Below are 26,079 nucleotides of genomic sequence, written 5' to 3' on the forward strand. Positions count from 1 at the left end.
GATACATTTTTCAGACTGTAGCCATAGTGATGAGGATCTTCCACTGTAGCATTCATTATACATATATTACGAAACATGAACTGCATAAAAATAGCAATTGATTATTTCAAGGTATTGCCTCACAGCCACCCACTTGTTCCTTCTCGTAGGATTTACTTCAATCTGCCAAGGGGTAATTCAAGAAAAATATTTGTGTTGAGACAGAATTAAATGTCATTACAAGAGAGAATTGCCATCATGATGACAAGGTCTGTGGCAGAGGGATATATAGGCATTTGATATGAAGGTCACAATGTGCACAGAAAATAAGGATGAGGTACAGGACACAAAACAATTACAAGAGTCATACAGTTTCTATATGAACCCACAATGTTTCTGTGTTTTTCCTTAGAAAGTTATGTCATTTCAAAAGCTTCACATTCCAATGAACGTACTTGCAGTTTCATCTATTTTATAACTGGGTGTGTGGTGTAGTTTTATTTTCATCATGAATTTCATCATGGATCATGGATTAATCCACAAACCGTTGGGTCTATAAAATGTAAAAAATGAAAAAATAGGCATTACAATTTTCCAGTCCAAGCTGACATATGCAAACTGCTTGGTACAAGGTGGAAAAACGGATAAGATAGAGCCAGTCCAACATGATTCCTGTCTGCTGTCTCATATGTTGCAGTAGTAGCTTTGGCCAGCAGAGGGCTCCCACTCCCTTGTAATGCTCAGCGTGTCACTCTGAGACGTTGGAGTCAGCTGATAGACAGCAGCCAATTACAGAGTGAGGACAGACTGAACTGCCTTGCAGTGTGGTGCCCTGAGAGTCGTCAAGGTTTTGGTTGTGGAGTATCCGAGAGGGGAGCAAGGGCGGCTACGGTAGTACAATGCCGAATAAAACGAAAAAAGACAAGGTGAGTTTGAATATTGCCAAGAGGTTAGGATGGTAGTGAATAAAGTTTGCAATTGGTGGATTTCACTGTAATTGTTGATAAACCGGCCTCACAACAGGACATTTAGCTATCAGCGCAGTGTCCATCCCATTACCGTTAGCCAACCAGCAACCATGACCAGCTAGCTGCTATCCTGCCAACATTATTTAAACAACGCGCCGTTATCCCGGAGTGAAATTGTGTACTTTGAATGCATGTGTTTCCCCAGACAGGGTGTGTGTGTTTTAGGTGTAAATGTAACCACTTTGTGTCTCTTAAAAGCTGAAATCCGGGGTCGTGTGAATGGTATTGACGGTGAAGTAGCGTTAGCTAGCTAACAGGAGACTTACCAGTGTGTTCAAACAGGAGTGTGAGACTGGGTGGGCAGGCTTGCTATTTTTAGCTAGGATTTGTGCGCGGCGGCATTCACTGATAGACTGCTTATTGATGTTGTCAACCCACTTATCCGTTAATGCCAACTTGGCTTAAGTACTTCAACTTTTTCTTTCAGGAGTCTCCTAAATCTGGCAAAGTGGGCAAGAGTGGAGGACAGGAGAATTCAGAGCATGAGGTAGGCTAAACCAGGACACCTTGTAGACACTTCCTGGGGGACAGTATGGTAGACCTTTGTCTGACACAAGTTCAAATGCCACTGATATTGCATTGTCACTGTTTGAAAATGGAGTGCATTATCAATGAGATAATGGCTCAACACGCCCAATCCGTGCATATTCACTGCAGCCCTATGCTGTGATTCTGGTGAAGGTCTAGACAAAATGATACTCAGACTGAATAAAAGCATTCCTACTGAGCCATAATGTTTTCTACCAATGATGGAAAATCTTGGTTGTTTGGCAGAAATATTGTATCCTAATATTTTTCTTATAGCTAATAGAGTTATCATAGACTCAGTGTTATTTATCTCATGTAAAATACAGTTCATAAAGAGTACCATGGCTGAAATAACAGGAATACCTGTACAAAATTGTGAAATCTACCACAATAGACCCCATTTTTAGAGCTTAAATTGTGTAATTTTTGTTGAAACAGTCAGAGTGGTGTTGATAACACTGGTATTTTTTAGGCTGTAGTTTGTGCCCTAGTAACCGTGTCTTAACACACTGCTCTGTAGTTTTCCACATAAATGATGAGTACTTGGTGGACCCTCCCTTCTGCCTTACCGTGTGAGACAGGTGGGGAGGTGGTACGCCTGTCATGTAGTAAAGCAGGCACTCACATAGAGGACAGAAAAGCTCCTGTGGAGTGAAAGGACATAACCCCTTCTAATTTTGGCCTCATGATTCTTTTGATTTTATTTAAGTGGAAGTCTTGAATCACAGCTTATCCCACAAGCCATCAAATGTTGCTCCCATACTAATATTCAAGTGTTTCAGATTCAGACCATGGTGAGATATATTAGTATACATGACATGCTGTCTTGTAAGAGCTGTAATCTTGTGTAATGAGAGGAATCACAGGTGTAGATACTTGTTTGGTTGAGGAGCCAGTGGTAAAGAGCTACCACCATTACATGCCATGACTGCTTTCCTCTAAATCAGAATTTCATATCGATACAATATGCTGTCGATCTTTGGTTGGTTTGTTTTCCAGCCTCTGTTGGTGAGTACAGCTTTCATTGATAGGACTGGGTTGTACTTGCATCATGGTTGTCCCTCCCCTGACTCATACTGCTGTTTGTTCATAACCTGGTGCTAAATTACTTGAAGATGATTCAGTTTAGGGAACTAGGCAATCTGTTCACAGAGGCTTTGCCTCTATTTGAATTGTATTTAAAACAAAATAAACAGGCTTTCATTCAAAACAATTTTGCATTAGTATACTTTATAAATCATTTCTAATACTGCTGGAATATAGAATTTCTATTTTTTTCTAATGATGCTGATATTCAGTATAATTTAAGGTGGTATTGTAGAAATGTGTGCCTTTGTGCATAGTCATTTCCACACTACTTTACCAGTACCCACCCATAATCCATGAGGCATAAAATAGTTCCAGAGAGACCAAAGGAGAACATTCTTCAACATCATGGCAACCTATATCAAATATGAACAAATTGCACTGGCAAAGAGTATGGTTAGTCGTAAGTGCCTCATGACATGTTTGCTTACATTTGGAGTGGGTAACACCCGGAAAGGCCAAAGGATACCTTCAGCCTGCATTACAAACTGTTAAACAGTGTGTTGGTCCTGTAAAAATACTAGCATCTGGTGTGAATCATTACATCATATTATTGCACTGCATGGCCATATACTGTATTTGTAAAAGAATATGAGGGCATTCACTGGGACCAGGTACACAGCTTTGCCTAAACACCATTTTCTTATGATATTCCTCTAGTTCAAGTTAAAATGCACCTGTTATCAAATGCAACTAACATTAGAATCAAGTCAGACTTCATCCATGAACTCAGCTATGACCACATCTAAACATGAGTGAACTATTATATAAGGTTTTCACCTTCCTTTGTTCTTCAAAGAACTGGAAGCCTTTTCTTTTTCATGGGTAGTCTGAAATCTTCATTCAGCTGACTTCTGTTTGTGCTGCTTGGAAAGGTGCTCCTCTTTACTAGACATTTAATATTCATATTGTAAGGGCTGCTCACCAGCCGTTTGTATTGTTTTGACTGCTGTTACTGTCCAGCCCAGTTCACTGTACCAGAAAAAGTCGGTTATCTGCTCACTGGAACCCATATATATATATATATATATATATATATATATATATATTATTGAAATGTTACTTTAACGTATTCCCTAAAGCATATATTTTAAACTCTTTGCTTTAATGCTAATTAGTTATGAAGGATGTAGATATGGTCTTCCCCTGTTGACTGTCTGAAATCTTTTTTTTTTTTCTGAAGCTGTGGTTTCAGCCTCCTGCCTGCCTCTTGCTGGGTAATAATCCTGCATGTTATTGTGTGTCAGCAGTCATGTAGCAGATCTACTAATGCAGCAACCTTGTGTTAAATTGAAATCGCTGGGCTCCAAGCTGTTGTGGCTACCACCCACCGCCCTTCCTTTTGTCTCATGTACTTCTGGTACCCACAAGTGCATGAAACTGAAGGGAGTCTATATACTATAATATATAGGAAGGCTTCATTCACTGTCTTTGTAACAAGCAACTGTCAGGAAATACATTAAAAGCATTAAATTAGAAAATCGTAAATGACAGATGTTTCTACTTTGCCTTAATGAACTTACAAGTCGTTAATTCCTATCTTTGTATTACATTAGTGTGTAATCTAGTTCATAATAGAGGCCAGCTCAGCTTTATTTCCCACTTTACTCGACAGCTTGCTAGTGGCCGAGCCTAAGCGCCTGTCTTGTAGTGCTGCAGACTGTGGCCAAGTTTAGTTGGGTCTTAAATTAATTTGATAAATCCCCTGTGACTCAGACTGACACAGCTCCACAGCTGCATCTGGTGAAATAAGTTCTATGCCATTAGGTGTGTGTTGATGAATGGATCCCAGCAGGCAGGTAAGACTAACTGTGGGAAACTTGCCACTTTCAGTTGATCCCACATCAGGATTATATCCTGCCTTACAAACCCTTGTGTTTTTCTAAGTCTTCATAAACACAGCTGGATAGCTTGATGAGTGGAACTATAATAGTTTGTTTTTTCCTCAGATAAATGTACTGTTAAATATAATATCTATAGTGCATTGGGTGAAGTGAGGTTTTTGACCTTAGTTTCAAAATGCAAGGCACTGTCTTGTTGAGCAAATGCTGACACACTGTATATAATTAAAAGTACCTGTCAAGCATATGGCAGCCAAATAGCTTGGCCGGAGGCTACGTGCACACAGTTTTATCAGATTCCTACAGAGGTACTCTCTTTCACGCTCTGTGCACCACTGTTCAGCATGTGCTTGCTCTTACCTCACTGCCACTAATGTTTCTTGTTTCAGCAGAGCTCAAACAGGAAGGCTAGCAATAGTGTTCCTCCCACCACTCAGCTGCTAAAGGGGAAACAGCCAGGTTCCCAGACAGCTGTCAAAAAGGACAAGAGGCAGAGCTCCTCTCGCTTCAGCTTGAGCAACAACAGAGAGCTGCAGAAACTGCCTGCGTTCAAAGGTATTTACCTGTACAACAACTCAATCCTGTCACCTAATCACATGATGAACTAACTACCCAGAACAATAGGTTTTGGATGGTTGGAAGGTTTGGTTGCATATACATATGTACACATAAAACGCTGCTGTTTCCAGACTGCACTTTTGCACTTTTGTTTGAGAAGTTGAAGACAAATTGCCTTTATGGCAAAAGTAATGAATTTAAAAAATTTTGTATTCAAGAAGTTGTACATAGAGTAGAATTTTCCTTCAGACAGGTGGGGAAAATACATGAGTTACCTGCCTGAGTTTAATATGTAAGAAATCCCTGTAATCTTGACAAAGATAAGTGCAAGCTTCACAGACAAATACTAACAAGCACACACTTAGTTATTTACTCGCTCTTTCCACACCGAAATGTCTATGAACAACCCCTGCTGCATCACCCTCATTTTAATACCAAGCTGAGCATGACATTACGCAATACAAGGAAACAAACAGAGGACATACATGGCATGGACTTTGCGCTGGATTTAACCCAAGTGTCTATATTTAGTGGTAATCCAGAGATAAAGCTTTAATTCCATGGTCCTTGTGTTTCAGGATGTTGCCAGTGACCAGATAAGCAATTCTGGCAGCTATACCACTATTCCTTCTCTCTTTTTCCCACTGTAGAAGAAAAATTGTTGGATATTTGCAGATGTATATTGATGTTTACTTTAATGTCTAAGTTCAGTGCCACAATAGCACCAGATGGAAAAGGAAGGAGTGGCCACTGCTGTTAGGCCTCTGGGTACATTGTCTATGCATGTTTCTGGGTATGCATGCATGAATACACACAACAATGCTGTCCACTGCCTTTTCCCAGCTAACTGCCTAACTTGGTGGTGTACTGAAAAGAAACAGCTATGATTGCATCATGGGATATTAAGTATATGTGAAAATAAACAATAAAAAAAAAAAAAAACCAAGCAAGACAAGCAGGACAGTCAACTGCTCTCATCACTGCAAAATGCATAGTTATAATAATTCTGTATGTGTAAATGGTCAAAACCCAGAAGATATCAAGAAGAAAACAACCCAAAGCAGTTTTCTCATTGAAAAAAAATCTTTTGGTAGCAACTCAAATCTCCCCCATGACTATACATTTCAAGCAAAACAAAGTTCTTCAAAAGTTTGGACACTGGAGGTATTGCTTGCCAGCTTAGATTAGGGTAGGCAGAAATAACTCTGTCTTCTCAAAGACAGGTTGTTGGAAATACATTAAGATACACCAACTCCCATTTAAAGAGATAAGAAGCTTTTCTTGTGAGCTACAATTTCACGATATCACCTGAATGAATTTACTTTTCTCATGACAGACTTTGGTGTTAGCCCCTAAAATAGGGGCATTCATTTTTTTTGTTTAGTTTTTTTTTTTTCTTTGAAAAAAGTGCTTTGGTTTTCTTTGCAACTCTTTAAGTCTGAATACCGTACTTCCAGTGAGCATCTTGCGAGCAAAGGCTGCATTCCCCTTTAGGGGGAATTTACAAATGTTATTTATCAAAGTGGAGTAAGTTACTATCTGTGACTTATGGCAACAGCAGCTGTTGTGTTATTGTGCACCATTTGTTCGCCATTCAGTCTCTGTATGATTGGAATTAATGGACACAAAACAGGAGTTCACTCCGCAATAAACTGTAGCGATATCTTTATCTTGGTTAGCTATTACCCTTGTGCTATGTCAAGCATAACTTAATTTCTGATAAAGGCTGCTCACTTCCCACACCCCAATGAGAGCTTTGATAACATTCTGCAAAACATTATCCCACAGTGGCCCGGTAGATGTTATCACTCAGTCCTGTCCAAACAGGCTCCTCGCTTGGACTGTTTTCATTCCAGGCATGTTCACCACCTCCTGATGGAAACACATGTCCGTGGGCCTGTCCTGCAGAGCCACAAGGTTGAGGCGAGACTGAAAACCTTGACCAGAGGCAGGCTTTTCCCATGAATTCACCCCAAAACCAAGTGTACTTGTTACTCCGTGGTACATTTTAACTGCCCCAGCTTTTGTCATTTGGTAGCACAACAGTTCAATTGATTTCTGCTGAAAATCTCCTACGGTGAACAGCTGCTCCTGTCTATGCATTTTGTTATCATTTTTTAAGGCTTTAACAAAGTACACAAACCAAAAATTGTGTGTTTTTGGATAAATCTCTGCTGGGGATTTTCTAAATGCAGAAAGTAAAGAAGAGATAAATGCTCTACAGGTGCTTGTTTATTTCCTTGTGGTCTCATTTCAAGTATAAACATACTTGCCAAAAAGGACAGAACAACAGTTGTTGCCTCTGTATGTGTTCTCTTAGCAGGAGCTGTCCTGCATGAAGTTTCTGCCTCACAGGGTTTGTCGCCATCTGCTGGTTAGAGTAATGCTGGCACAAACATTTTTATTGTCAGGACAGAAATATAATCTGCCCCTCATATTGTAGCCGTAAAAACAAAAAAGCCAAAAGGGAGATGCAATCTAGTTTGTAACTTAATTTCTTTATTAGTAGGCATTAATTTAATGCTTTATTTAACATATAAATCTTACGAAGGCACAATATGGATTTATTAAGTGCCATAATATTTCTAGTTACTCAGTATAATTTGAAAAGCACAGAGCTGTTTAGTATGCAGGAAGAGACTTTGGCTTTTATTGGGATGATAGTTGGCAGGAATACAAATCTTATTCCGTATTCCCCCGAAAATATGTAACTGTGTTCAGCTGTCAACTCATTCCAGACATGTTCTCCAGCCAAAGGAAGAGAAAAATAAAACTGTAGCTGTGGTTTGTCATTTGAAGGAATACTAAAGCTTCAGGAGACAATCTCCATGTTGCATCATTTACTACAGACATTTCATCATTTACTGTAGAAACAGGGTGTCATATTGTTTGCTTAAGACAGTGAGTGTACAATAGTGTTTGCTTAACATGTGTAAGACTAGTATGAGTTGGTGCCGTATAAACAGAATCAGACATCTTATTGTTTTATGTTATCTCTTAGAAAAGTTTTTAATGCTTAGCAGGAGATCAAAGTTTGATGTGATACTGAAACTCACGCAGGTATTTTTAATGTGGTAGGCAGATAGTTAAAGCAGGATGCAGAGGCCAAGGAAGGTTTCAGGGAAGGATTTCCTCTACCACTCCCGCAGGTTGTAGAGGAAAAGACTCCCACATCTCATGAGAATGACTTTCCTGGTCAAAACATCTTACATGAAAATACAAAAGCAAAAAAATTAAACTCACTATCTGCGATCAGGTTGTTGAGCAGTAAATGTAGACGTGTTTGGCATGACTCTGCTCTCATTTTGTAAAGAATAAGCCTTGATTAATAAAAAGAGTCAAAAAAAAGAAACATAAATGTTGATATTTAATCTAACAGTGTCCTAAATGCAAACACATTATCTGGCTGACCTGCAGAGGAAAGTTTAACTGTTATGTTGTACTGTACCCTTTCAAATTGACATCAGTTTGTAGAGACTTGTTGGTGTTTGTGTCAGTTTGAAATTCGCTAAGATCAATAGCATCACACTCAGTCTGACATTCCATTATATGGATGACAGTAAAATTTACAACGTTTGGCATAAAGTCATGCTCACAATGGTCTTTGTAAACAAACATTTTTCTTAACAATAGATGTACTTAAATTGAAATGCACACACGCAGACCAACTCTATCACTATCAGCTACAACTAACAAAAGTAAATTGTCAGCATTTGGATACAGTTATGCTGACCTGTTCCTCAATCATAAAACAGTTTCAGGAGCGTTATTAATGGTGATTTGTATTGCGTGTATTCCGCTTACAGTCATACGGTCACAGGTGTTTCCACTTAGAATGTGCAACATTTGTGATTGGCTGAGTCCTAAAGTAATACTTTCTATATAACTACAGCCAAGAATCTGTTCTCTTTCCTGTTCTCATTTTATGTGAAAGTAATACAGATTTGCCATGATAAGAAACATGACATCTCTCATGAATCACTTTCCATAAGTCTTAGAGTAGATGCAGATGAATGAGAATTGATCTGGGATACAGACAGAGCTGTGTTTCTGTCATTGGAAGCTGCTTAAGGGGAAAATTGGGTTCAGCTGCTGTTAAAAGAGCTTGTGTCTCAGCTGCGTTGATTGGTCTATTTCTCTAAATAGATTTGAGCCTCAAGCCCATAATACTGAGGGCCATGACACTGAAAATCAGCAGACCTATAAATGAACCACTCGGCTATATATTTTAGGCTGCCCTGCTGCTATCAATGATGAATGTAGAGAAAGCCTGGCTATAACACAAGCAGGCACGCTCGCCATCCAATCCAGTACACTCATGATGCCTCACAAGTTCACTCTCTTTCCACTGCCAGAAGTAGCACACACACAGCAAAAAGCACAAGTCTGATGAATGCATGTGCCAAAGAAGTATTTGAAGAGTATTTGTAACAAGTGGGCGTATTTAGAGTTGTCTTGGTCAGAACAACAGATCTTTAGATGGGAGGTTGCCCCATGACTAGAGTACAGAATGGCAAGAAAGAGCCTTTTATACACTCTGATTAGACACTGCTCCTGAAATACCCCATTATTGTATATATTAGGACCAGCCAGACTTGATGTTGGAGTTCTCTTGCACTCCTACATTATATTTGTTGGCTAAATCATTACAGTGGGGATGTAGTCATTCCCATTTGTACAGTGTATCCTAGTTTAAAAACATTCAAGGTTTCAAACTTTATGACAAACATAAATGTCTGGCTTGCCGGTGTATCAGAAGCAAACATTAGTCAAACCAGAAACCTTGGAGGGTTTTATACAAATGTGACGTCCCCACTTGAACCACCCCAATATCTTCTGAACCTCTAAAGCAGATGTACAAGCTCGAATGAAGTGACTCACTATTATGTGTTAAAACAGTTGTGCTTTCTGAAATAAAAGCAAAAATGCCTTTTTGCAAACACGTTACATAAAGTAACTGTAGACATAGTGAATCTTTGACCTAAAAAAAAAAACTCAAACTGTTTGCATTGAGAAGCAGTTCACAGCTACATCTGCTAGACAGAAGGCGCATTATTAGCTACCAATAATGTTTTAATGGCTTACCTTTCTGGATATAAAAAGACATATGATATGAATAAGACTTTTACATGCAACGATATAGATGTTGACTTCATTAGTCCTTACAATTGACATAGTAAATTGAGAAAAAACTAAATGTGCATTTTATTAAGCTGTTCACAGGCCACCTTTATGTAACTACCAATAAAATGTTGACAATCATGAGTAGTCAAAAACAATGCTCAAACTAATCTTAAATGTGTAAACATGTTAAGATGTGCACATTTTTTCTTTAACTGTTAGATAATGTAATTCAGAAAAGGGAGGCATACACTAAGGTCAGTGGGCTATAAGCTACAAGCTCTCTCAAGTTCACATAGAAAATGTGTGTGGATTATCTTTGTTGGTTATAAAATGCTAATCCTCAAGGGGTAAGCAGAGCCAGACTGCACAGGAAATGACTTTGTCCGACTCCTTAGTAGTTTCTCACTTAGTGTTTTTCATGGAGTTCTCCTTCAAAAATGTGTGATACAGTAGTGCAGCAAACATTAGCAGATTACAAATTTTAGACTAAAAATGCAAAGAATATCCACTGCATTGATTTGCCTGGTTTTGCATGGTTACTTAGTTAGAGATACAAAAGCTTTTAGTTCAATCATTGTGCCTACACCTTTTTCTGTGTGTGTCTGTGTGTATATATGCCCATGATCCTTGCAGCATGATGACGCATGAAGTGCACATGGGGATTGGTGATTGTATATGTCATGATGCAAATGCAGTGATTGGATGCACACTGTGATTCAACCCTAGAGCCTAGTAGGATGCAAGGGTTACAGATTTTAGAGTGTAATGTCTGACTGGGTGAAGAATTATCTTGTTACTTTATTAGGACTTATTTATTGATATGACTTTGCTGTATTTTAATTGCACATAGTCTGTCAGTATCATTTTGCTGTATTTAATTGTCTGCTTCACTGCAGATTTGCCCTTTTCTTGCACAGCTTTACAGTGCAGGGTTTTGTCCCCAGCCCTGCTGAGACAGACAGAGTGCTGCTCACTGCATATGCACATCCTGTGTTGCTCACATTGAGACTTCCTGCCTTCCTGTTTCTCTGTCACATACACCTGGGCTCAGGCTGTGCTCCTGGAGAGCCATCTGTCATGCAAAAACAGACACACTTGCACACACAAATTCGGCACACACACAGGGACGGTCACAGAAGTAAAAATGGCTTTTATCTGAAGGGCAGTGTTAGGCAGTCTGTCTTGTCTTGTATGAACCTCAGTTTATAGCTGATGTCTGGTTTTCCTGTTACATCTTGGAGTAAAAATATGTCTAAGCTTGTCCTTTGGCTTGCATGCTTGTTACTTGTGGTTACATGTGTTATTTTTAGTGTACTGAACTTTTTTTTTGCGTTGGATATAATTGTTGTAATTTGTCATATCAGTTGTTGTATCTGGGTTTGTTTTTGGGTGTTAGGCTGTGAATGAGAAGTGTCACTATATCCCTGTTCTGATTCTTATAAGCAGGCTACATGTTGGATAGGAATGTGTATTTCCTGCCCTTTTTCTTTTATATATATTTATATACATGTCAAAACAGGCTGAATTGAATTTGCATCTGTAGTTTGTGTTTTAAAACTCTTGACAGATGTAGCTGCTCTCGCTCCAATCACAGTAACAGTCCCACCCCCTTCCCCCTCAGCCCACCAGCCAATCCCTTCCCTCATGTTTATTTATTCTGACAGCCAGCCCATGTGATTGCATCCAGCCAACCGGGCGGCTGCAGTGGGGGATGACATCACTAACTAGCTGGTTCCCTCCAGCAGCAGGGGAGCTTCATTTTCTGCTCCGAGTGTTCGTGCTAAAATGGAGGCTGGCTCCTCGCCTTAGCCTGGGCTGCCCTCTTCTCCCCTGTCTCCTGCCTCAGCTCACTGATGTTGGCATGTACTAGAGCTGCTAGTGGGATGGTTCTGGATGCACCGAGCTCCAATGGGCCTTTCCAGCCTGTGGCCCTAATGCATTTTAGAGGTGAGAAGAGGAAATTTACCTCCTCTGCTGCTCTGTGTTTGTGGGTTTCAAGGGGCGATAGGCAAGAATGTTGTTGTCATTTAGCAATTGCAGCTGCTAATTTGGATTTTGTAGAAGAAAATGTCTGTGCCTGATGACTTTTCTAAAAGTTACTGCAAGGGAGTGAGAGCATTTATCCTCTTAGTGTTGGTGGCATGAGTATTTCTGGAAGAGGAAGCAGGGGATTGTGTCTGTATGTCAATGAGGAAGGGTTTTGCCAAGACATTGCATAGCTTAGCTTCAGACAGAGAGGGAGGGCGAGAGAGTGAGAAGGAGTGCTAGTTTTGAGTCTCCCATCCCCCATCAAGACTGCTGATGTCATAGGAAGTGAGGTCAAAAAGCTTGTTGTCAATTTGTGTGGGTCTGTATTGTATTGTATGTATAAGTTGAAATGCTCTGCTTGTTGTTGCTGAATCTCCAGAAGGCGTCTGAGTTGCTGTCTCATCAGACAAACAGGGACCTGCACCAAGTACACTTGGTTGAGCATGGGAAACAGAAACTGACTCTAAATGAATGCTAAGACGTTGTTTGTATATTATTTTGTTTACAATCAACCAGAAGAACTTTCTCCAGAAGCTAATGTGGCTGTGGTCATTTAACATGCAGCCTATTATAGCACACGCAGGCTTCTACTGCTGAGACATTAGTCTCATGTTGTGACTTGCGACAGTGTTAAAACCACCTTATGGCGTTTAAAAGCAAAGGGATACTTGTAGCCCAATAATAGCAGATGGCTGCCTGTCCCAATTTGTATTGGTTGTTCTATGTCTGCATCGGCACAGAGTTTGTGTAGAGTTTTTACCAGTGCTGCCAATGAGTTCATTATATATTCTGCAGTAGACATTGTGGTGTTGGAGATTTGTACTTGGGAGCAATTTCCACGACTGGAGGTTTCCTGTGTGCAAGCTGGAGCCTTTAGATGAGTAAAGGTTATTTGCCCATCCATGCAGAGAGGTCTGCGTGTGAAGTCTGCAGTTGCACAGCATGTCTCTTAATATTTTAGGCCTGTTCAGAAACCCTAGTGCTGTTGTGTAACAGGAGCTCTTGGCACTCAGGGGCCGATGAGATGAGGTGCTCACAGATGGACCCATGTTTCAGATATAGGTCCAGATACAGGTGTGCTGAACCTTTAAGTTTCCTTATTGAGGACATCAGAGTAAACCAGGTGAAAGTGCATTCACTATATGTTCTGTTAATTTGCACACATGTGATGAGCTTTGTTTTTCATTTTGACATCAAAGCGGTTTCCTGTTCATTGTCAAAAAAGCGCTAAATACCCTTTTATAGACACTGTATGGGCTTAAAAAAAAAAGGAGTAGGGGTGATATTGCAGTGCTGGACAGAGAAAGTTGTTCTGAGGTTTTCCCCAGAAAAGTTATATATCTCAGTGATAACTGCTTCACAGTATAAAACTACAGCTTGTTGGAAAGGAAGACAGAATACAAGTATAAACTTGAGTGTGCAAAACATAAAACAGATCCACATCAGGGTTTTCCATGAATGTGGTAGTCAAAGCTTAAGGGTGAAGTAAATTTCAGCTGTGTGACCTTTTTATGCGGTCAATTAGATCCTGTTTGTGGCCAGTAGTTTGGATAGAGGGAATAAAGTATGATGTTACTGCAGACCTACTTACAGACTTGTCACTATTCTACACAGTGTCTGAATATAGATTCAAAAGTGTTGTGTAATCTGTTGGTTTGACTCCTTGTTCCAAGGTACCGTACTGCAGAAGCCGACCATAAAGACTGATATACACTCACAGAACAAGTTGTTTGATGCCTCGTCCACCACCTCTTATTCTGTTTCAGAGTAATTATAAAGCAGAAGGTTAATAACTAGGCACAATATGTGACATTTACAGGTAGCACACAGGTAGCTTCATTGCGTAATGTGTGTGTTGAGCAGCTGTGCTACCCTGACTCACAAATGTGGAGGTGTAGGGAAAGTCCGTCTGATGATGCTGTTGGTCCAGGTTCAGGCTCTAGTCTGTGGGAGTTTGCACATCTACAGTTCTAGATCTCTTTAAATTGACTTATTTCACCACTGCCAAGTTATTACATTTTCTGCATGCTACATGCTGTAGAGGCAATACTCAAAAGAGGGCTGTGCAGATTATACTGCTAATTAATATACAGATCACTGTAGTTATTGATGTGATCACTGTTTCCTTATTGTTTTTAATAAATCTGCAAAATGAAACAATGTTTAAATTGTTTGTTAAAAGATAGTTGAATGTTGTGTACTTAAGGCAGATTATACAAATGATGGCTACACAATGTTGCTTAAACTGAACATGTAGGTTTGGAAAAGTGTGCATGTTGTAAATCATGAATGTGTGCTAATTCATGTAGCGATTTATCTATACATCTACTATGTATTGGTTTCCTGATATGAGAAAGTACCTGTATAAGATTAGAAATTGTCTTGTGGGTTTATAGAGTTAGCATAGAGGGTTTTGTTAACTGCAGTGTTTGTTTGTGGTAAACATGTGTGAACATCCTGGTGCTAGTTCCAGTTACATGAGGTCGTGTGGTTCACGTTTTCAAGTAACATAACCTCCTTTTTTTGTTTGCATAACATGTAGTAGTGTTTGCTAAAGAGAAGAATTACCCAAATACACCACTGAGTTTTGCCAAAGTGTGCTGCCTCATTTGATCGGTCTGAACTGCCAAATATTTTCTTCAATCTGAGACTAGTTGTCTGTCAGATTTTGGCTGTTTGTTTTTTGTCGAACTGATTTTGTTTGTCTGAATAAGAAGGTTAGCTTCCTAATCACCTTTTTGTGGGACATCTTTATGATGCGCTTTGCAGGAGCATCTGGGACTGTCCTTTGTGGATTTGTTGTCACCATGATAAAGCTGTGTTATAGGTTCTACCTGTTGCATACATAATGACATTTCCAGTTTGTTTCTGCTTAATTTTGTGAACATAATGACACAATATGGTTTCTGAATACTAGTGATGAGTCAACAGATTGATTAGTCAGCAACTGCTTTGGTAATTTGATCATTGTTTTAATAATTTTTTGATCAAAAATGGCAAACATTCCCTCGTCCAGCTTCTGAGGATTTGTTGCTTTGCATATTTGAATATCTTTTGGTTTTGGACTATTAGTTGGACAAAACGAGACATTTGAAGACGACACTCTGGGCTGTGAAGAATTGCCACTTTTCACAATTTTATGATATATTATATTATATTTTTGTAGATCAACAATGAATTGATTAAAATAGGAAATAGTCAGCAGATTGATTGATAATGACAGTGATTTGATAATTACAATAATGACTAGGTGTAGCCCCAACACTTCTGCATTTCTACCTTTTTATTAATTGTTAAGTTGTAGAAAGTATTGATTAGTTGTGTTGGAGTGCATTCTCTTTACTACTAGTTGGTATTGTCCAAGGTCAGTTTGGCTGACACATCTCTTGGGCGCAGCTGATGGGCTCAGCAAATCAGCAGCATATGATTCCAGTGTAACAGCAGCCTGCATGCATCTCTGAATAGCAGCGGTCACCCCCTGGTCCAAAGTCCTATCTCTGTCCATGGGCACCATGGTGATGTACAGTACACATACTGATTGTTAATGAGGAGAAAAGACCGACTGATAAATCCCAGGCTGTGACAAACTGCCCTATAGGTAGGTTTTATAAGGTGGCATTTTGGTTTAAGCCACTAATCCTCACGTTGGGTGAAAATGAATGAGCACCGTTGCAATTCTCTTGGTTTCAGGATACTTTTTGTAGCTTAGGAATCAACAAACTGAGGCAAATTGATTTGCAGGAGAAGCTGTTTCTCTGCTTCTTGTGTCATTTCCTACAGGCTGTTATTGACATTTTGTCAATTTAAAAGCAAAACTATTTCTCTCTTAGTGAAAGCAGAGTCTCAATACAATATCTACATCATGATAGAGTTTATAGTATAACTACTTAGTGCAATACATAGACTGATCATATTAATGGTGTCCTCTCTGGTCGTCCCAAAGAAGCCATAAGTCAATTACACTTGATCCAGAACTCAACTGCCTGAGTGCTGACACGAACCAGATAGAGAGTGCACATTACAGTTATTATCAAATCCCTGCAATGGCCACCTGTTAGGGTTTAGCATAGTTCTTAAGTTCTTTTACTTGTTTATAAAGCACTACATGGCCTTACAACTTATGTCTGAAACATTATCGATGTGCAAGTTGGGAAAGCCCTTCAGTTCCTCTGGGAGCAGACTTGTAACAGTTTCAAAGTGCAGAAAATAACCTTGGTGATTCTGTATTTAGCTTCTGTGCTCCTAGCTGCTGGCTCGGGCTTCATATCAATATGTGAGGGCTGATAAAAAAAAAAAAAAATCTTGTCATATTTTAAGCTGAAAACCTACCTTTTTAACATGCCATTTGAATAGTTCTTTTTTTCTCATTTTATAATAGTTTATTTAATTGAATGTATATTGAGTGAGAGTCTTTTCATCATTCGTGCTAATCATTGATTTATTTGACACAACTGTTGGAAGTTGGCTCATTGACAGTGAGTTTGCAGTATCCACAAAAACATGTACAACATGTTTTAAATTGCAAGATAATGATTTTAGACAGACAGGTGTGGCCCTGTGCTCCTCGAGACATATGCATTGTTAATGTTGTGGTGACACTGTCTTTGAAAGCTAAATTATTGTTTAATGAAGTCTTTAAATGAAGCGTCTGCATATCACCAAATTAACTCCAGCTGCACTGAACCGGAATAACTCTTGAGGCTTTGGTAGAAATTATCACTGACTAATTGGAGAGGGGATGAGAGGAGAAAAACCTTTGAACAATGATTTTTGATGATTACCACGACAACAAACAAAGCCTCAAAGTGTATAAGTCATTAACACCTCATGGACAGCAGAGATTACAGCAGAGATTGCATTGTCTATAAAAGACAGTATCATGCATGTGATTTCTGAAATATTAAACTTCTGGCAACTTTTTGGGCTTTTCTATTATGACCCATTCTGTTAAGTCTAATATTCACCCTCTCCTCTATCATTTAGTGTAATTTTGGATTAATTTACTATACAGGCATCTGGCTTGTATTTTGTTTCAGAACATGTTGGAATGACTTGTTGTCCTTTTTAAAGGGTGATCACAGCAACAGTCCCCTCATTGCTCCAAGTCAAACGCACACACATTTGTCGATGATAATGATAGTGGGATAAAACTCTTGTAGTTGAGCTGAGTGATAGCCAAATTGCAGCTCTGATAGTGTGCAGGATAATTTCTCAGATACAGTGTTATTAACTTGAATGCACAATTGCATCTCACTGCTGTTCTATTTGCTGTTAAATAGGATTAACATTGTGCTTTGAAGACACAATTTGTTCCTGTTCTGAAATCTTCACACACATCGACACCTGTTAATTCCCATCTTCCTGTATTTCTGTCGTGTAGATGTTCCCCCTGCAGAGCAGGAGAAGCTGTTCATCCAGAAGTTGCGGCAATGCTGCGTCCTCTTCGATTTTGTGTCAGACCCACTGAGTGACCTGAAATGGAAGGAGGTGAAACGGGCAGCGCTGAGCGAGATGGTGGAGTACATCACCCACAACAGGAACGTAATCACCGAACCCATCTACCCAGAGGTGGTTCACATGGTCAGTATTAAATTAGGGACTTGGAATTGTCATTGACATCGAACAAAGTTAACAATCAAGGATGTTATTATTTTGTTTTTGAGCCATTAAATGTTTGGTAACAGAAAATGTAATTATTTAAATTGTCCAATAGACTGAGCAGTGAACATACTCAGGTTAGCTATCTGAATACTGCACATTATTCACCATGAACAAAGACTTAATGTCCCCCAAGAATGTTGCATTTTCGTTTCCTTCACATGGGCTCAGACATTTTTTCCTCTGTGATGATACAGTAAGACTTTGTGTATAGGTTGATGTAGCAGGTTGTTGAGTTTCAGGTTAGTGAGTAGAAGCTCACTAAAGCTCACTACAGTACATTTGTGTCTGCTACTGTTTTATGTGGCCTCTGTACAAGGTTGCACAACAAATCATGGTCTTTTTCTCCAGTCCATAGTATCTCTTTGGGCCCGCATAGAGTACCGTGATGGATTTTTTTTGTATCATTGCATCTCAAATGGTATTAAATGGTATCACAATCTGCATTAAACATAATATAATAAACGCACTTTTAATTCCTGTTATTCATGAAGAACATTTATCACATCACTGTTTCCCACAAATAAGGGGATCTTCTAATTTAGATTGGCATCCATAAACACCTATGATATATAATATATATAACAGGCTTACTCTACCCAGCGAGCAAGTGAGTCTGCTGAAGCTTTTTTCTTATCATAAGCCCATAGTTTAAAGCTCCATAAAACATACCGTGTCTTTCTGTTGTCTGTCTGACTCAGATAAGTACAGTAGCTCGGTCAGGTTTGAAAAATGTTCAGTTACATGTTCATGAGGAGAGGGATTTTCTCTTCTATAAGGCATGCTTGAGAATAGAGCTCTTCTGTGTTTTAGTAAATAGCGTAACCTTGAAGAGTCATCTGACTCAGTAGATTTTGCAGCTATTGCTTTAAAGGTCCCATATTGTATAAAGTGAGAGTTCCATGTCTTATTTTGATAATAAAGCAGGTCTAGGTTCTATATTTATATCAACACTTCAAATAAAACACCGGAAAAGTGTTAAGTATGGGACCTTTGTAATGATCTGCAATTAGTGAAGAAGCTACATTTGTCTTTTTCATGTGATGTTTATTCCTTGACCATGGGAAGAGATTGCACTGTGGTTTCCACTACCAGCAGTACTTCTGGTTTCAGACCATTTTAGTCTTTATTTTCAGGTTCCTCACTAAGTCATAGGAAACTCACATGAGCATCACTGACCTCAATTTGAACCCAAAGATCTGTGTAACATAAACCTGACTCAACTGTTATCCTTTAAATCATTGGTAAAGCCATTAAGTGACCCATTTATTTAGCTTCCCTGAAGTGGTCCCTCAGTGGGCTTTGTTTAAAGATCCTTCACCCATTTGAGGTCAGTAAATCTAAATTGTCTATAGCTCCTACCTCCTATAAATCAGAGCCTGTTCATTCAGTGGGGCTGTAGTCAGTGTGGCTGTCACTGAGCTCCTACTGTATATTTATTAGAAATGTGTCCCTCTGAGGTTGTGGCCTGGATGTGTTCGTGGTGCCAGGTTTGCTTTCCCAAGCCAAATTAAAAGGCCTTTGATGTTAATCAAAGCCCTGCCTCAATGCCACATGGTAAACTGCAGATGATCAAGGTGCAAATTTCCCTCCATCCTCCTCGTCGTGGCTTTATTTGATCAATGCAGCAGAAAATGCAACAGAGCTGCCAAATCAACATGAAAATATACTCTTATTCCTGGCAGCCCCTTTCCCCTGCCCCCTTAAAGACAAGGACTCTTTGAAGTCCACTGATGGCTTTCATCATCAAAGTACGGAGATTGACACGACTAACTCCTTTATAGCCATAAAGAGTGTATTCTTATGTTAAGACTGTATGTTTTGTTTTCTCCCATAAGCCCTTGTCCTTTCAGAGCATGTTTGATGCCTCAGTGTTGAAGCTTTAGAACAATATTTTGGCAGACCTTTGCATGACACGGCACTGGTTGCTCCATTAGTCCTATTCTCTGGGGGGAAGAAAGAAATGGTTTCTGCTGAGAATATAAACATAATGATGAGTGAGTGTGTTTTGACCTCTGGTCGACTGCGCTGTGGTGGGACTGTCTAAGTGTGCAGTCTGGAAAGTGATAATAGACTCTGAGGGAAAATAGATGGATGCTTCCCAGTTTGGGGAATGATATTTTCAGGGAAACTCTTAGCTCTTATCACAGACTAGCACAAGAGGGAATATTTATTAATCCAAATTTTCATTCATTGTTTTTCATAAAGAAAACACAACATTTTCTCATGAAACTTTTTGAAAGCAGATTTGTTTTGTATTTCTTTTGAGTCGTCCGTTGAGACAGTTGGAAACAATATGTGGAGTGCTTGATAAGAGATCTAATTCTTTAGTCGGCAGTTAAATTGTTCCCAAAAGCGAAATAATGTGGTGTACTTGGTGATGAAGAAGGTTGTATAGGCTACACAACATTGCACCAGTGTTTCTTTACTGTTGGTTGTGCAGTAAAATAACCCGCATATCTAACACTTTTAGTCCAATTTGCCATGGAAAGGTTGCGTGCAGAGCTGCAGTGTTTTGGAAGTCATTTGCAACACAACCTATTGATTATCTGTCTTATTTGCTTGTCAAATAACATGTCTGATGGATCTGAATTCCCCATTCAGTTTCATTATTTCAGCTGATGTGTTTTAGAATTAAACATTCAGTCATTGGTTGTCAGAATGGCAGGTGGAATAGACAAACTCAACAGCATGAGGTAATGTTTACTAGGGTTCTATAATAGCAACTGTTACTTTTCAGCCCGGCTAAATGTAAGACTAAATACGGTATTTACAAGTGATTGTAGGTCAATGCACAGTGTGGATAAACAGAGGTGTGTTTTATAAAACACACACTAATAATGCGCATTCACCTGTTAAGCATCCTGTGTAAATGGTGTTTTCCTGCGTGTACATTCAGTTTCTGTAGAGACCCAGTCTTCAGATCACAGATTTAATCCGTCCAGCAGAATTTACAGAAAGCCACAATTGCCAGATTTAAGTTTGAGATGCTTTTCTTAACCGGTATTGATATTTATAATTTTACCGAGAAACAACAGGAACGCACTTGGCCTTTGGACACTTGTTGTTGTCCAGTGATTCCATTGTAATATTGTTGTATATATTGTGTTGTAAAATGAACAGATTGTCTCTGACATCTGTGTCAGTAGTTGAAACATGAATTCTTTGTCTTTAATTGAGAATTTTTAAATCTTCACTGGAGCATTGAGCTAACTTGCCTTTCTTTGTCTGTTCCCCAGTTTGCTGTGAATATGTTTCGAACGTTGCCGCCATCATCCAACCCCACAGGTGCCGAGTTTGACCCAGAGGAAGATGAGCCTACGCTAGAGGCTGCATGGCCGCATCTACAGGTACACACACACACACACACACACACACACACACACACACACACATACTCCATTCAGCTGTTACAGGTTCATCTTTGAACCTCTTGCTTTTTTCTCCACAGCTCGTCTATGAATTCTTCCTACGGTTCTTAGAGTCACCTGACTTTCAACCAAACATAGCCAAAAAGTATATTGACCAGAGGTTTGTAATGCAGGTGAGCACAAAATGATACAAGTTTATGTGTGATACGTTTTTTGTCTTTGTGTTAGGTGATCAGTTGTACAAGTAACCTTTTCTTGTGCACAGCTCTTAGATCTGTTTGACAGTGAAGACCCAAGAGAAAGAGATTTTTTAAAGACCACTCTGCATCGCATCTATGGCAAGTTCCTGGGCCTGCGAGCATATATTAGGAAACAGATTAATAACATATTTTATAGGTGAGTGAGTATTTGTGTTAGATATACTGTCTGTATTAGTGGCATTTGAGCTGTTTTTGTGAATAATGGAGTGTTTTTCACTTATGAACCCATATGTTTGTGGCTGCTATTTTTCAGGTTCATTTATGAGACTGAGCATCATAACGGAATAGCAGAATTGCTGGAAATATTAGGCAGGTAAGACGTAGTTTTACTTTTGGTTCATTCCAGTTACGGTCATAATGATACATAATGATGTTTCCAGAGTCAGTTGATGTGGAGCTCCTAAGCACAACTACTCCACTTGTTTCCCTAATGACCACCTTTCTCCTTACAGCATAATCAATGGATTTGCATTACCATTGAAAGAAGAGCACAAGATATTCCTGCTGAAAGTTCTGCTGCCTCTACACAAAGTCAAATCACTTAGTGTATATCACCCACAGGTAACTATTTTGGCAATGTTGCATTATGCTTTGCTCTGCCATAACGGGTTTGTAATACTGTAGTTTGGTTAGAAGTGGAAAAATCATGTTGTCTATCTCCCTTAGCTGGCCTACTGTGTGGTACAGTTCTTAGAGAAGGATAGCACCCTCACAGAACCGGTAAGATTTGATTTATTAATGTTGTTATGTTGTTAGTATTGTTGATTGAATTATCCCTCAATATCCTTTCTGTTCAAGATTAAGCTCTGGTATGAACCCGAGGACTCCCTTGACAAAGTCCTGTTTTCATCCATTAATTTCACTTGTGTGCTGAGTTGTAATATGATTTGTCAGGTACTCATGGACAGTATATTTGGCTGGTCATATCTCAGACAGTCATTTTATTGTGTCTTCAAGAGCAGAGGAAATGCATTTGAATTATTTGATAAAAATAAATATGGAGGAAAAAAAATAAGATGTGAGCTATTTCCTTGCTGATCCTGTGTGATTTCAATACAATAGAGAGAAAAACAAACTTTCAGTCCACTAAAATCAGATAAAGTCCCTTCTCCTGAGAGACAAGCTCAATGGTATACAAACAAAGTATCTACATAGCTGTCTGTGCTTTATCGCTCTTTAGAAACGCTAGCCATGTAGTCCTTCACAACAGATGATTAGTTTGGACAAATCGTCTGTCGAGACATTCCTCATTGACAAGCCTGTTGTCGTGTGTGTGGGTGTGCGTGTGTGTGTGTGTGTGCAGACGGTGATGGCTTTGTTAAAGTACTGGCCAAAGACCCACAGTCCAAAAGAGGTGATGTTCCTCAATGAACTGGAGGAGATCCTGGACGTCATTGAACCTTCAGAGTTTGTCAAAGTCATGGAGCCCCTCTTCAGACAGCTGGCCAAGTGTGTGTCCAGCCCACACTTTCAGGTCTGACAATTCTTTCAGTACACTGATGTGTTTTGTTTTATATATATATAGCACTGAGGTCATCTGGGTACATTTTCTTTTTTTTTTTTCTATCAGAAGTTGTCTGTGCACATATGTAACCTGTTATGGACTAATGTTTCATTAGGTGGCAGAGCGAGCTCTGTACTACTGGAACAATGAGTACATCATGAGCCTGATCAGTGACAACGCCGCCAAGATCCTGCCAATCATGTTCCCAGCCCTCTACCGCAACTCCAAGACTCACTGGAACAAGTGAGTCACTACAGCGTTTTCTCCCCATGTCTGTCTCTGTGTTAGTCCGTCTGATGATGGCTTGTGATGATAGCTAAGCACGTAATTCAAGTGACCCGTGCTAATCTTTGTGTGTCTGCAGGACCATACACGGGTTGATCTACAATGCTCTGAAACTCTTCATGGAGATGAACCAGAAGCTGTTTGATGACTGCACCCAACAGTTTAGGGCAGAGAAAAGCAAGTAAGTCGCACATTAAACATCATGTCTGAATCTCCAGTGAAGCTGCAGCTCTCTTGGTCTTAGAACACAGCTACACACCGCGTTGAAAGCATCATACAAACATTATTAGAATGGAAAAAATGACTAAGCAGATAAGTAAACCAGAGAAGTAAACTGAACCACCAACTCCTGAGATGCTTTTAACTTAACAGATTCTTGATGTCAGTGTATGAGTACATTTTTCCTTTTGAAGTCATCTCTTAATGATTTTGTCTGTTTGGTGTCTCAGAGAGAAAGCTAAATGGAAAGAGAGAGAAGAAGCGTGGCTGAAGATTGAGAATCTAGCAAAGTCAAACCCACAGGTGAGCACAGAGATTTTAATGCTGTAAACATCTTACTGACTCGCCCTGTTTAAAACCTGGCATTAACATGTGTCTTGGGTGATCTGATCACAAGTGGACAGCTGTGAGTACAGGTGTGAATGCACCCAAGACACCCAAGTGTGTATGCGATGTGCCTTGGATCACATTGAAGGACACGTACACAACTGACATCCTCTGTTGCAGTCTTAATTTGTTCCGCACCAGTTTTATAATGAACCAAAAAATATTTTTACACTTGTCAGTGTTTCCCATACACAGATTTATTTGTGGTGGCTAAAACCTTGATTGGCTCAGCCTACCCCACCTACAAACACATTGTTAATGGACCAATCTGTCATAGTCGCACTGGCAAAAGGCATTTGGTCTTTGCAAACAAATGATGTGTGTGTTTATTTGCATATAGAGCGGGGAAGTCAGATCTGATCATAAGAGGCCACTTGACACATTTTAATGTAAGTTATGAACAGCGCCTGATGTGTTTCAAGATTGCCTCACTAACTTTTATCTTGTTTGACATTTTTGTGTTTCTGTGATCAAAATGAGCATCAAGTGTGTGCTTCAATTTTTCGTATCCAGTCACAGCCTTTGAGTCTAGTGTACGTCAATATAGCCATAATATTCTACGTTGGAAAAGGGAATAGAGTCTTCATATCTGTGCATGTTGGCATGAGAGGAGAGAGGTTTGATTGTCTGCAATGAGTCTGAATGTGAGAAATAAAAATTCCTGAATGTTGATCAAAGACAAAAGCTGCAATAACTGAACTTGTGACATCAGTGGTGTGGTGCCTTTTAACATTTCCTTTTGTTCTCTTCTCCGTGCACAGTTTCTGATGTACGTTGACTCAGTAGGCTCAGACAGTCCAATGGACATGGAGACAGACGGGCCACTGCTGGATGATGTCAACATGCTAAAGAAAGCGGTGGAGGAGGAAGCAACACAGGTGAGGGATGGGGTGTCGGCGTGTGGTGTAGCAGTGAATATGCAGACATGTCTGTCTGAGGAAGGTTAGAGTTCATGTACAGTGTGGCTGCCTTGTGTAAACCTGCTACAGTTATAATTTAATGGAGTAAACCACTCCATTAAATTATAAGGGTTATTCTGTATCATGTTTCCACTTAAAATACATTTAGATAAATTTTGCCCACTGTAGCTTTTATCTTTATATAGATGTGCTTTAGCAGAAACATGTGCTGGGAGTTTGCAGTCAATTCTCAGGAAATAGGAAATTACCATAATTGTACTTCAGTTTGACTGTCAAACGCAATGAAGATTTGATCAGTATAAAGATTGGCAGCTGCCTCATGTTTTTGAGTCAATGCAACAACATAGAGACATCTAGCCATTTGGATGTGGTTGGACATTTTGTTGCCAAGCAGAACTCACACACTTGAGGCTATTTCAGGTAATGTTACTCCTTCACTGCATCCCTTAAGAAGTAGTAGATTAATAGTAATTTATTTAGTCAAGATGATTATTCAGACATAACAGACGTGGGTCACGTTATTGACAAAGTATCACCCCAGCTGTCTTCTAACTTCCAAGACAAACCTGGAGAATTTGAGAATTTTGCCTCAAACTAATTTGTTTTGCAATATTGCCTTTTTTTTCTTTTTTTTTTTCTTTTCTTTTTCAACTTTCACGTTGTAAAATGAGGTTTGCTCGTGTTGAAAGTGTGAGAGCTTGGTGCATGAAATGCAGATGTTTTTGTTTGTCTTGGATTTCAGAGGTAGAAAAATGAGAGATAAGTGTCACACTTTTCTGTTTCCCGTGGCGGGCAGCAGTTAAATATCTGTGAAGCAGGGCTGGAGTGCGTATCATTGTTAAATGTTTCTAATCCCTGTCTGTCCCTCTGTCTCCATGAGTTCAGATCCAAAAAGATCAGCGACGAGAACGCCCATTGATGCGAAGGAAATCAGAGCTCCCCAAGGACATCTCCACTGTCACAGCCTTGGAGTTGCACCGGAGAGCCGAGGAAATGTTAACGCCGCACGACGGCCACTAAGAGACCACCCCAGAACCACCATAAACCAGCAGCAGCAGAAGCATCCACAGAGGAACCACAGGCCCACAGAGGCCAGCACAACAACAGAACTCTGGTATCTCAGACCAGACCAGCCCAGCACAACACAGAACTGAAAAGTCCCAGCTCCACCTGACACAGAAAATGTCTAAAGCCGCACATCTAAGCCCGGTTCAGCTTTCCGGACAAGCGGTGCTCAGTCCTTACTGATACCTTCCCCCCCCCCCCACCTGGTTGTTGTCCAGCAGGGACGTCTGTGGTGCTG

The 26,079-nt window shown here is 39.7% G+C and overlaps 1 protein-coding gene across 5 annotated transcripts; it reads left to right on the forward strand.

The window, feature by feature from the left end:
• Positions 1-718: 718 nt before the first annotated feature.
• Positions 719-26,032, forward strand: LOC111237364 (serine/threonine-protein phosphatase 2A 56 kDa regulatory subunit gamma isoform-like). Of its 5 annotated transcripts, none has more exons than XM_022766443.1 (16): positions 719-905; positions 1,435-1,494; positions 4,852-5,017; positions 17,553-17,752; positions 21,070-21,180; positions 21,282-21,374; positions 21,467-21,597; positions 21,715-21,774; positions 21,914-22,022; positions 22,128-22,181; positions 22,765-22,935; positions 23,081-23,208; positions 23,330-23,431; positions 23,700-23,772; positions 24,618-24,734; positions 25,662-26,032. In XM_022766443.1, exons 1-16 carry the CDS (start codon positions 879-881, stop codon positions 25,794-25,796), a joined length of 1,737 nt encoding a protein of 578 aa, XP_022622164.1. In that variant the 5' UTR covers positions 719-878; the 3' UTR covers positions 25,797-26,032. The 5 variants fall into 5 exon arrangements, with proteins under 5 accessions (XP_022622164.1, XP_022622171.1, XP_022622188.1 ...); XM_022766450.1 differs by having other exon boundaries at positions 720-905; positions 4,855-5,017; XM_022766467.1 differs by lacking the exons at positions 719-905; positions 4,852-5,017 and having other exon boundaries at positions 1,442-1,494.
• The last annotated feature ends 47 nt before the right edge of the window (positions 26,033-26,079 follow it).

Source organism: Seriola dumerili, unplaced genomic scaffold (genome assembly GCF_002260705.1).
Source record: "Seriola dumerili isolate Sdu_G_001 unplaced genomic scaffold, Sdu_1.0 BDQW01000025.1, whole genome shotgun sequence".
NCBI classification, from domain to species: domain Eukaryota; kingdom Metazoa; phylum Chordata; class Actinopteri; order Carangiformes; family Carangidae; genus Seriola; species Seriola dumerili.

What these genes read in the sequence shown, in the direction of transcription:
- LOC111237364 (XM_022766443.1), top strand. Translation starts at nt 879, where the DNA reads ATGCCGAATAAAACGAAAAAAGACAAG. An exon ending in ATAAAACGAAAAAAGACAAG is followed by an intron (nt 906 to 1,434) that starts GTGAGTTTGAAT and finishes TTTTTCTTTCAG; the next exon opens with GAGTCTCCTAAATCTGGCAA. An exon ending in ATAGCACCCTCACAGAACCG is followed by an intron (nt 22,182 to 22,764) that starts GTAAGATTTGAT and finishes GTGTGTGTGCAG; the next exon opens with ACGGTGATGGCTTTGTTAAA.